The sequence below is a fragment of the Coregonus lavaretus genome, assembly GCF_964263955.1.
Source record: "Coregonus lavaretus genome assembly, chromosome: 7".
In the NCBI taxonomy this organism is placed as follows: domain Eukaryota; kingdom Metazoa; phylum Chordata; class Actinopteri; order Salmoniformes; family Salmonidae; genus Coregonus; species Coregonus lavaretus.
Window position 1 is genome coordinate 32,211,142 of NC_139994.1, and position 12,461 is coordinate 32,223,602.

At 43.5% G+C, this 12,461-nt stretch overlaps 1 protein-coding gene across 1 annotated transcript in view; it reads left to right on the forward strand.

The window, feature by feature from the left end:
* Positions 1-621: 621 nt before the first annotated feature.
* LOC311132119 (exostosin-1b-like) overlaps positions 622-12,461 on the forward strand; it is a 139,396-nt gene continuing 127,556 nt past the window's right edge. The window contains exon 1 of the mRNA XM_084165323.1: positions 622-2,420. Coding sequence (XP_084021449.1) covers positions 1,477-2,420 — 944 coding nt within the window. The 5' untranslated portion in view covers positions 622-1,476. The remainder of the gene's footprint in view (positions 2,421-12,461) is intronic.

A 12,461-nucleotide genomic window follows, 5' to 3' on the forward strand; every position in this document is an offset into this window, starting at 1 on the left:
GAGGCATGGTGCAACTCCTCAAGAGTGATTTGGTGCTATTAATCTTTGTCATTAGTCATACAGTGCACTTTGGTTTGTGTGAGACTCAATATATTTTTCGGCTCTCCACCTACATAGTTTTAAAGAAATGATTTTATATTTTCGTGAAAATCTTTAGATGTGTTATGTCTGAACAGACTATAGGCCTACACTTTCACTCACTCCTGAACCATCAATTTGGGCTGTGTAAACGTTACCGTAGGGCACTCCCATTTGGTTACTGTGATTTTGTTTGCACACTAAAGAGCAACATTGGTTCTTGGCCACAGTGTCACCTCTACTAACATAAAGGAAATAACATCAAACTAGTTCTTTCAAGACAGTGGTGACAGTTTATAATCATTACTTGCAATAAAATATGTTTAAAAAATATATACTTATTACGCAAAGATATTCGATAATTGTCGGTATTTTACTCGTGATTTATGTTCTTCGGCGAAAGGGCTCCAGTTGTGAATGGGTGCATTTGAAGCACCGCCTCTTCCGGTCCCAAAGATAGACCAATGAGAAAAGCGTATACACACTGACGGGACGTCACGTCAGCCGCAATCGTGTCGGAATTGGAATGTTACAGAGTAACAATCGGAACAATTGAGCGTTTGGTAATTGGACACTAGGATCAGGGAATCCCATCTCTGTAACAATTTCAATGTATTTTCGAAGTCACATTGTAACTGTAAGTACTGTTTGAGGTCGTTGCGTACGTTTCTTCGTTTATATCAGGCCCTATTCTCCTATGAGATTATTTTATTTTTGCGTGTATGAGGTCTGTCGGGAGATTAAAACATAAGAGAAATGCAGGGATTTGTGAGGCTACATTTGCACCGTTGAACTGCTCTTCTTCTACACTTTCCTCGTTCGTTCATGGAACCATGGAGTGAAATATCGCCTTAGAAAGCGCGAGGCACCAGACGAATTCCACTCCGAGACATCTGGATCTAAACCTCGCCACACCGACTACTTTAAACCCCAGACAGCGTGTTAACAACTTTACATCTCAACCGTGGGATACCTTTTCTGTGTTGGCCAAGGCAGGGAACCTCATGAACCCCTGCCGCTACTCTCTACAGCGGAAAGAGTTAATAAAAAGCTTCGGGCACCTATAACCGTGCGCAGTTTTGCATTTGAATACAGCCTGGCTGTATGAGGGACAGAGAGCGTAGGCTATCTGATTGTTTTTAAGTGGTCGAGGGAGATTTGGTTATATTGTGAAATGGTAAAACTAGATAGAAGGGGGCCAAAACGTATTTAAAATCGCCCACATGCACTGGATCAATCGCTGTATTGGGCCACGGAATACGAAGAAGTGGGAAGACACGAGTTTCAAATCTTTGCAGGCTGGAAGATGGCAGAGGGGTGTAGTTGGAGGTGGTGAGAGCCGAGCTTCTGGCCACTTCAAATTTATTTGTAAACAACTTGCCCCTATTCATAGGACACATGCAGGCCAAAAAACGATATTTAATCCTGCTCTCCGCCGGTGCATGTCTAGTTCTACTGTTCTACTTTGGAGGCGTACAACTTCCAGCTTCGGACAGGAACCGGCATGACCGTAGCCAAAATGGATATCGCCCCGACCAGCCGTGGCCACACTTCTCTGACCCTTTACAACAGTTCCTACCCTGGGATCAACTGGACACCGAGGAATACAACATGCACATATCGCCAAGGCAGAAGAGGGACGTTAATACAAGTGTGCACAAAGGCAAAAGATGTCGCATGGATTCGTGCTTTGATTTCTCTGCATGCAAAAAGAACGATTTCAAAGTGTATGTATACCCCCAGCAAAAGGGGGAGAAAATGTCAGAAAGTTACCAGAATATTTTGTCGATCATTGAGGGATCCAGGTTCTACACCACTGACCCGGGTCAAGCTTGTCTATTCATTCTGAGCTTGGACACCCTGGACCGGGACTCGCTCTCTCCGCAGTACGTGCACAATCTCAAAACCAAGGTCCAGAACCTTCATCTCTGGAATAACGGCAGAAACCACCTCATATTTAACTTGTACTCTGGGACATGGCCGGACTACACGGAAGACCTAGGTTTCGACATAGGCCAAGCCATGTTGGCCAAGGCCAGCATCAGTACCGAGATCTTCAGGCCCAACTTTGATGTGTCCATTCCGCTGTTCTCCAAGGAGCACCCTAGGACCGGAGGGGACAGAGGGTACCTAAAGTACAACGCCATCCCACCTTTCAGGAAATACATGCTTGTGTTTAAGGGGAAGCGATACCTGACAGGTATAGGGTCAGACACGAGGAATGCCTTATATCATGTCCATAACCAGGAGGATGTGGTGCTCCTCACCACCTGCAAACACGGCAAGGATTGGCAGAAACACAAGGATGCACGCTGCGACAAGGACAACGCAGAATATGACAAGTAAGTTATGAGGTGTTGACAGATTAAAAAGCACTATAAAAAGCTGTTATACATGTGTTATGTGGGTCATATTACCACTGTGTAAACGAAAAGTGGTCACCTTTTGTCTCCATAACAGAGTTTACAATAGTTGTCCTTTACCATTCCAAAACAGGGCACCCTTGCGTGCACCCTCGCGCTGCCTGGAGTGTGTGTTTTGCGAGCAGATTGTGAACTCATTTTATTGGCATACAAAGCCATTGACTGCCATTCTCAGGGACTGAAATGGTTTATGATTATCTTCCTGTCCCACCCCCTAACCTCGCTCCCTTTCAAGCGTGAACGAAAACCTCTCCAGCCAGCCAGTCAATTACCTTTCCGGGTTTGCATAAATCACCCAGACCTCTGCCCCCTCTAACACAGGAATTGTACCCACTTCACCTGATATTGCAGCCAAACGAGGATATGTACTGAAACGTTTTATTTGCTGTATACTTTCACGGAATAAAGCAATGTGCACTGTGGGGGAGTGTGACCTTGCTTCACACTGCTATAAACTCCCACTTTATAATGAATAAGCACAACATTTATTAGGCCTAGACTTATTAGCCAAATCAGTTGGAATAATTTTGTGTAATGCTGTTAGGCTAATTCAATAAGGCCTAGCCTATATCAATTAGGCCTACATCCACAATAATTTGCATCATAAGTTTGATGCTAGGCTTGTGGTTTGCGTATTATCACTGATTGCGGAGACCACAACTCGTGTTGGGTCGTAATGATGCCAGTGTAAGTCAAGTCACCCAAAGGACAGGCATCACATTGTAACCATGATAGGAAACTTTGTCATAGAAGTTTACACGAAGCCTAAGCGCAATGCCAAGTTTACTTCTCCAAGAGTGACACAGGTTTGTTTTAGGCTGCGTTGCCTACTTCTAATTGAATATGCCTCTAAATCCTCAGTAAACTCAGGCATGTGATAACTCAACCCCCCTCATACTTTAGGCCGATGATGTTAGTGTTTAAAAGTTCAGGGAAGTGAGAGATTGGATAACACAGTACTCCATTGAAGACTCAATATTTCCAGTCACTTGTAAAAGCGGGTGAGGGGCCATGACTAGAAATACTTCCCAAACGGCACCCGATTCCCTATATAGTGCACTACTTTGTTTTGACCAGGGCCAAAAGTAATGCAGGGAATAGGGTGCCATTTGGGACGCACCCTACATCTATAGGCCTAGTTGGGTCAAAGGGAAATCGAACTGAAACGGAACTTTTCAGGAATTGAAACTCACTGCAATGAGAACACACTGTCCTATGACACATCGCCAATTGGAAATATGCGGTAACAACATCCCCACAAGTAAGTGCTTGTCCATTTTGTCATCTTTTTACCCTTTATCTCCCCTTGCAATCTGCTCTTCTATTCCCAGAGAGATGCCTTTGGCTCATGTCACCTGTAGAAATGTGTCATCCATTATCTAAACTCCAGGTATCCCTCCCTCGACTCCTCACCTTTCCTCTGCTCAGGTTAGCACTGACATGGCTTGGACTGGTGCGTACTCTATGCACTGCGTTCACAGCCAGAGAGTCTCTCACAATCAGAGACGATGGTGAGAATGCAAGAATGCACACACGTGTTGGAACAACTGTTTGGGGTAGTGAGGGAACGGTGCCAAGGTGAAAATACTGCAGCATACCTGGATGCATTTCACCGCACTTTGGCTTCGTGATGGCAACAGTATCAACTGAGATCCTCTCACTGGTCTTGTGTGGCTCAGTTGGTAAGTTTGTGGTGCTAGCAATGGCAGGGTTGTGGGTTCGATTCCGCTATGCGGTCACATATATTAAAATGTAGACTATGCGCTCACTATATTTTAAGTCGCTTTGGATAAAAGCGTCTGGTAAATGGCGTATATTTGAGATATTCTCTCCTCTGTCTATAGAGCAGTAAAACTATGGAACTGTGTCAACACGGTGCCTCATCTCACCCTTTTTCACCTCTTGACCTCTGACCTTTCAGCCTCTAAGAGGAATGTGGCAGGAGCAGCGGATATTGGAAGGCTGTTAAACACACATTCACACACAGGCAGTGCCTGGTAGCCCTGGACACTGAAACACACACCGACACACACACAGAGGAAGAGAGACATATACACAAATACATACTCAATGGATTTCCTGAGAGTTGCAATCACTTCCATTTGGAATCACTGGTTTCACTTCCATCCATGGGCAAGCATCAATAATAGACCCCATTCATTGATACGTTATTCAATAAGCTTCGTGGGTTGCTGACAGTAGAGTCTTGGACAGTCAGTGGGGGGAAGCAATTCAATGGCTGAAAGTACAAGGCATTTGAGACTTTGGTTCATCACAATCCTACAGTGCCTTGCAAAAGTATTCATCCCTCTTGGCGTTTTTCCTATTTTGTTGCATTACAACCTGTAATTTAAATGGTTTTATATTGGGATTTCATGTAATGGACATACACAAAAAATAGTCCAAATTTGGTGAAGTGAAATGAAAAAAATAACCAGTTTGCTATGAAGCCCCTAAATAAGATATGGTGCAACCAATTACCTTCAGAAGTCACATAATTAGTTAGATTGCACACAGGTGGACTTTATTTAAGTGTCACATGATCTCAGTATATATACACCTGTTCTGAAAGGCCCCAGAGTCTGCAAAATCACTAAGTAAGGGGCACCACCAAGCAAGCAGCACCATGAAGACCAAGGAGCTCTCCAAACAGGTCAGGGACAAAGTTGTGGAGAAGTACAGCTCAGGGTTGGGTTATAGAAAAATATCAGAAACTTTGAACACCCCACGGCACACCATTTAAATCTATTATAAAAAAATGAAAAGAATATTGCACCACAACAAACCTGCCAAGAGCGGGCCGCCCACCGAAACTCACGGACCAGGTAAGGAGGGTATTAATCAGAGAGGCAACAAAGAGACCAAAGATAACCCTGAAGGAGCTGCAAAGCGCCCACAGCGGAGATTGGAGTATCTGTCCAAAGGACCACTTTAAGCCGTACACTCCACAGAGCTGGGCTTTACGGAAGAGTGGCCAGAAAAAAGCCATTGCTTAAAGAAAAAAATAAGCAAACATGTTTGGTGTTCGCCAAAAGGCATGTGGGAGAACATATGGAAGAAGGTACTCTGGTCAGATGAGACTAAAATTGAGTGTTTTGGCCATCAAGGAAAACGCTATGTCTGGCTCAAATCCCAACACCTCTCATCACCCCGAGAACACCATCCCCACAGTGAAGCGTGGTGGTGGCAGCATGCTGTGGGGATGTTTTTCATCGGCAGGGACTGGGAAACTGGTCAGAATTGAAGGAATGATGGATGGCGCTAAATACAGGGACATTTTTGAGGGAAACCTGTTTCAGTCTTCCAAGGATTTGAGACTGGGACGGAGGTTCACCTTCCAGCAGTGTGCATAGTGCTAAAGCAACACTCAAGTGGTTTAAGGGGAAACATTTAAATGTCTTGGAATGGCCTAGTCAAAGCCCAGACCTCAATCCAAATTGAGAATCTGTGGTATGACTTAAAAATTGCTGTACACCAGCGGAACCCATCCAACTTGAAGGAGCTGGAGCCGTTTTGCCTTGAAGAATGGGCAAAAATCCCAGGGGCTAGATGTGCCAAGCTTATAGAGACATACCCCAAGAGACTTGCAGCTGTAATTGCTGCAAAAGGTTGCTCTTCAAAGTATTGACTTTGTTGGGGTGAATAGTTATGCACACTCAAGTTTTCTGTCTTATTTCTTGTTTGTTACACCCAAAAAAATATTTAGCATCTTCAAAGTGGTAGGCATGTTGTGTAAATGAAATGATACAAACCCCCCAAAAATCAATTTTAATTCCAGGTTGTAAGGCAACAAAATAGGAAAAATGCCAAGGGGGTGAATACTTTCGCAAGCCTCTGTATCTGATGCCTCTGTATACAAAACATTAAGGACACCTGCTCTTTCCATGACATAGACTTACCAGGTGAAAGCTATGATCCCTTATTGATGTCACTTGTTAAATTCACTTCAATCAGTGTAGATGAGGGGGAGGAGACAGGTTAAAGAAGGATTTTTAAGCCTTGAGACTTAATAATAATAATAATAATATAATATGCCATTTAGCAGACGCTTTTATCCAAAGCGACTTACAGTCATGCGTGCATACATTTTTATGTATGGGTGGTCCCGGGGATCGAACCCACTACCTTGGCGTTACAAGCGCCGTGCTCTACCAGCTGAGCTACAGAGGACCATGAATGGGCAATATAAAATATTTAAGTGCCTTTTGAACAGGGTATGGTAGTAGCATTGGCGTGTCTTCATGGATGTCAAGGGAAGCCAGGCTTCCCCAAGTATTTGACAAATAAAAATGATAAAAGAATGTATATTTAGTGTCTCGTGTTTTCTGTATTTTCTGTCAATTCGCAAGTGGCTCAAACTCACCTGAGAAATCATCAGAGGGGAAACAGCACCCCTCTGTCTCAGTATGTGTAGACCATGTATCTGATGCTGTCTGGAATGAAAGAGTGACATGTTGCCGCTGTAGCATTTGATTGATGCCAGCAAGCGTTTGGCCTCCCTTGATAATTTTTTAAATAAAATAATTAGCCAATCACCATTGAGGTGAGCTCAACTGTGGGTTGTTCTGGCGCAGCAAAACGCCCCCCAAGGGTGGCCAGTCCAAGGGTGGCCAGTTTGGATTTGGCTTCACACCAATCAAACCACATCCAAAACGTCATCATTGTCAGACAAACTTGTCTGTTTCTGGTATGCTTGTGTTGATGTCCTGCAGTAGCTGGCTTGCTAAATCGGCCCTTTCCCAAGCCATGGATGGAGATGTGGATTTGACTTAATTCTCTGTACAGGCCAATGATTATGATGGCGATTCTGATTTTACCATAAATTCATATATTGTGCCACTGGCCTGAGATTATTGAAGTTAACTTGAGCCTACTAGGCTACATATTGAACTTAGCTGGTTAATTTTTGCCCATGCGAGGAAGTTAGGTTAGCAAACAGTTTAGCTACAGTTGAAGTCGGAAGTTTACATACACCTTAGCCAAATACATTTCAACTCAGGTTTTCACAATTCCTGACATTTAATCCTATTAAAAATTCCCTGTTAGGATCACCACTTTATTTAAAAAAAAGTGAAATGTCAGAATAATAGTAGAGAGTGATTTATTTCAGCTTTTATTTCTTTCATCACATTCCCAGTGGGTCAGAAGTTTACATACACTCAATTAGTATTTGGTAGCATTGCCTTTACATTTGTTATACTTGGGTCAAACGTTTCGGGTAGCCTTCCACAAGCTTCCCACAATAAGTTGGGTGAATTTTGGCCCATTCCTCCTGACAGAGCTGGTGTAACTGAGTCAGGTTTGTAGGCCTCCTTGGTCGCACATGCTTTTTCAGTTCTGCCCACACATTTTCTATAGGATTGAGGTCAGGGCTTTGTGATGGCCACTCCAATACCTTGACTTTGTTGTCCTTAAGCCGTTTTGCCACAACTTTGGAAGTATGCTTGGGATCATTGTCCATTTGGAAGACCCATTTGCGAACAAGCTTTAACTTCCTGACTGATGTCTTGAGATGTTGCTTCAATATATCCACATAATGCTCCTTCCTCATGATTCCATCTATTTTGTGAAGTGCATCAGTCCCTCCTGCAGCAAAGCACCCCCACAGCATGATGCTGCCACCCCCGTGCTTCAAGGTTGGCATGGTGTTCTTCGGCCTGCATGCTGCCCCCTTTTTCCTCCAAACATAACGATGGTCATTATGGCCAAACAGTTATATTTTTGTTTCATCAGACCAGAGGACATTTATCCAAAAAGTAAGATCTTTGTCCCCATGTGTAGTTGCAAACCGTAGTCTGGCTTTATTATGGCGGTTTTGGAGCAGTGGCTTCTTCCTTGCTGAGCGGCCTTTCAGGTTATGTTGATATAGGACTCGTTTTACTGTGGATATAGATACTTTTATACCGGTTTCCTCCAGCATCTTCACAAGGTCCTTTACTTTTGTTCTGGGATTGATTTGCACTTTTCGCACCAAAGTACATTAATCTCTAGGAGACAGAAGGCGTCTCCTTCCTGAGCGGTATGAAGGCTGCGTGGTCCCATGGTGTTTATACTTGCGTACTATTGTTTGTACAGATGAACGTGGTACCCTCAGGCGTTTGGAAATTGCTCCCAAGGATGAACCAGACTTGTGGAGGTCTACAATTTATGGGGGGTTTTCCCATGATGTCAAGCAAAGAGGCACTGAGTTTGAAGGTAGGCCTTGAAATACATCCACAGGTACATCTCCAATTGACTCAAATGACTCAAATTAGCCTATCAGAAGCTTCTAAAGCCATGATATCATTTTCTGGAATTTTCCAAGCTGTTTAAAGGCACAGTCAACTCGGTGTATGTAAACTTCTGACCCATTGGAATTGTGATACAGTGAATTATAAGTTAAATAATCTGTCTGTAAACAATTTTTGGAAAAATTACTTGTCATGCACAAAGTAGATGTCTTAACCGACTTGCCAAAATTATAGTTTAACAAGAATTTTGTGTAGTGGTTGAAAAACAAGTTTTAATGACTCCAACCTAGGTGTATGTAAACTTACGACTTCAACTGTAGGTAGCCTATAAAAACAAAAAGCGTACTCTATGACAGAGAAATAGTAACAGACCGTTTTGCCATCATGAAAGAGAGGAGGATGGCATTGGCGTTCAACTAGTCTACAAGTAGGTTGAGTCAACTTTTTGTTTTTACTTGCGCAAGCACGCACACACACACAGACAGAAATCAGTACAATGGACAGCCACGTGATATTTAGCAACATTATTTTCAATGTGTTAAACTAAGCATATTGCCTTGTTGATTTGATGTTTAAGTTGAAATGGTGCTGGAATAGCGGAGACAGTGCTCCTGTTGTCTTTGTGCTGACTTGTGGTAACTCCGTGGTTCTAAATCAGTAGTTGTTTAGTAAACTGTCAAACATGAACTTGCTTGACCATGCTGCAGGTCATATAACTGTTTATGTGCAATATTTGCTTATGGACTTCACCGGACAGATGTTGTTCTCTGGTTTTGTAATGAAACAAATGTATGTGTAGTTTTAATTTATTCTGCCACTGTGACTTGTCTTTTTGTTGTCACGACCTTATGGTATATCACAGTGGCATATGAACGAATGGGTTATAGAGCAAAAACGCATTTATCACAACAGGTTGTAATATGGCTTTTTTATTGGCTTGGCTTCCCCAGTGATTTTACCCACGCACCGCTACTGGGTAGTAGGTGCCAGGCGCACCAGGTTGTGTCAAGAACTGCAACGCTGCTCGGTTTTTTCATGCTCAACAGTTTCCCGTGTGTATCTAGAGTGGTCCACCACCCAAATGACATCTAGCCAACTTGACACAACTGTGGGAAGCATTGGAGCCAACATGGGCCAACATCCCTGTGGAACGCTTTCAACACCTTGTAGAGTCCCTGGCCCGACGAATTGAGGCTGTTCTGAGGGCAAAAGGAGGGGGTGCAACTCAGTATTAGGAAGGTGTTTCTAATGTTGGGTGTACTCTGTGTATGTGCTGTTAGTTACATTACAGCCTATATCAGACTACTCTATCATAAGCTATTAAATCTGTCCCAACTTTCCAACCTGTCTCCTCTCTAATGTGAGTTTTGCTGCGTATTACTTATTTCCTCTCCTTACGACATTCCCAGCAGACGGCTGGATCATGATCCCCCCCATTTAATAGTTAACCAGTTTTGTCGGCCGGTATTGACTTTGTACTTTAGCCACTTCACTAGCAGGCCGCCACATCTCAAGGTCACTCCAGGGACTCCTCAGCTCAGTTGAATGGGGTATTTGAGAGAGAGAGAGAGTTTGTGTGTGTGTGCACTGCATGTGTAAGAGTTGGTCAATGTATGTGTGTATTTATGTGTCTGTGTTCTTTCCCGTATGAAGCCCCCAAGGCTGCAATATCGGGCCGAGGGATGGATTGGAGGGATGATGCATTTTCATTTTCACAACTGCGTCATCAGCAGGAATCTTCCCACTTGAGTAAATCCTCTTGAAGAGGAGGGGGCTGGCCTGGCCATGCTGCCGTGCTCTCTCCTGTTTGTTCGGTGCTATCGGAATGAAATGAAAACACTGATGTGATTTGGGGCGATGATGGCTTGTTGCCATATTTCCATTTCCTCCTTTATGACGCAGAGCTTAGCATTTTGTTGACACAGTGTCACAGATTGATTAGCAAACCTGGCCAAGCAAAGACAGCATCCCCTTCTTATCATGTTAAAATAGCATTATGAATACCGTTCTCACAAATGTCAATGGTGGTTATTCTCTGGGCAGATCGTGGCATGCTATTAGAGTGGATGTGGCACTGGAGGTTAACACAGACGATGTAATTTGCTGCGTTCCGCAGCCCGATACTCAGGGGGGTGTCATTCTCCCCGGGTCGCCGTTGTTTGTTTTCTCTTGTCAGATTAATACATCGTGAATATTTCATCGTCCTCCTCTCACTTAAATAAAGCACTGGGCCATCATCACTCCAAAATATGCTAATGATTAGCGGGGAATGCTAGTTTGCCTTAATTAGCACTGTTTGATTATTTCTGGGGAAGATGTAGTCTAGCCTACACCGGCATGGCTGTTTTATCTGATGTGTCAATCTATCCATCCAATTTCCCCCCTCTCGATGTGTTTATGTACCTTTTTGAATCCGTGAAATGTTGTAGTTATTCACACCTCATGCAGAGTGCTCGTCTTGTCGGATACTAGTGAGGCAGTTGTGACTGTATGAGACAAGCAGACATAGTGTAGCATTAGTGCCTTTTTCTGATTGTGAGGGCACCATGGCCCAATCTCCCTCCTATTAATCCCAGTTGTCGAGGCTGTGTATTCTATGGTCGTTGGCCCCAACTCTGTGGGGTGGTTGCTCCTGATCATGCTGATATGTTGGTCTGTCTTTGCATCTGTTTGTGTGTTTGCACATCTCTCTGTTATTTTTTATTTTTTTATTTCACCTTTATTTAACCAGGTAAGCCAGTTGAGAACAGGTTCTCATTTACAACTGCGACCTGGCCAAGATAAAGCAAAGTAGTGCAATAAAAACAACACAGAGTTACATATGGGGTAAAAAAAACAAAGTCAGAAATACAACAGAAAATATATATACAGTGTGTGCAAATGTAGCAAGTTATGGAAGTAAGGCAATAAATAGGCTATAGTGCAGAATAATTACAATAGTATTAACACTGGAATGCTAGATGTGCAAGAGATGATGTGCAAATAGAGATACTGGGGTGCAAAAGAGCAAAATAAATAACAATATAGGGATGAGGTAGTTGGGTGGGCTAATTTCAGATGGGCTGTGTACAGGTGCAGTGATCGGTAAGGTGCTCTGACAACTGATGCTTAAAGTTATTGAGGGAGATAAGAGTCTCCAGCTTCAGAGATTTTTGCAATTCGTTCCAGTCATTGGCAGCAGAGAACTGGAAGGAATGGCGGCCAAAGGAGGTGTTGGCTTTGGGAATGACCAGTGAGATATACCTGCTGGAGCGCAGACTACGGGTGGGTGCTGCTATGGTGACCAATGAGCTAAGATAAGGCGGGGATTTGCCTAGCAGTGATTTATAGATGGCCTGGAGCCAGTGGGTTTGACGACGGACATGTAGTGAGGACCAGCCAACAAGAGCGTACAGGTCACAGTGGTGGGTAGTGTATGGGGCTTTGGAGACAAAACGGATGGCACTGTGATAGACTACATCCAATTTGCTGAGTAGAGTGTTGGAGGCTATTTTGTAAATGACATCGCCGAAGTCAAGGATCGGTAGGATAGTCAGTTTTACGAGGGCATGTTTGGCAGCATGAGTGAAGGAGGCTTTGTTGCGAAATAGGAAGCCGATTCTAGATTTAACTTTGGATTGGAGATTCTTTATGTGAGTCTGGAAGTTGAGTTTACAGTCTAACCAGACACCTAGATATTTGTAGTTGTCCACATACTCTAGGTCAGACCCGTCGAGAGTGGTGATTCTAG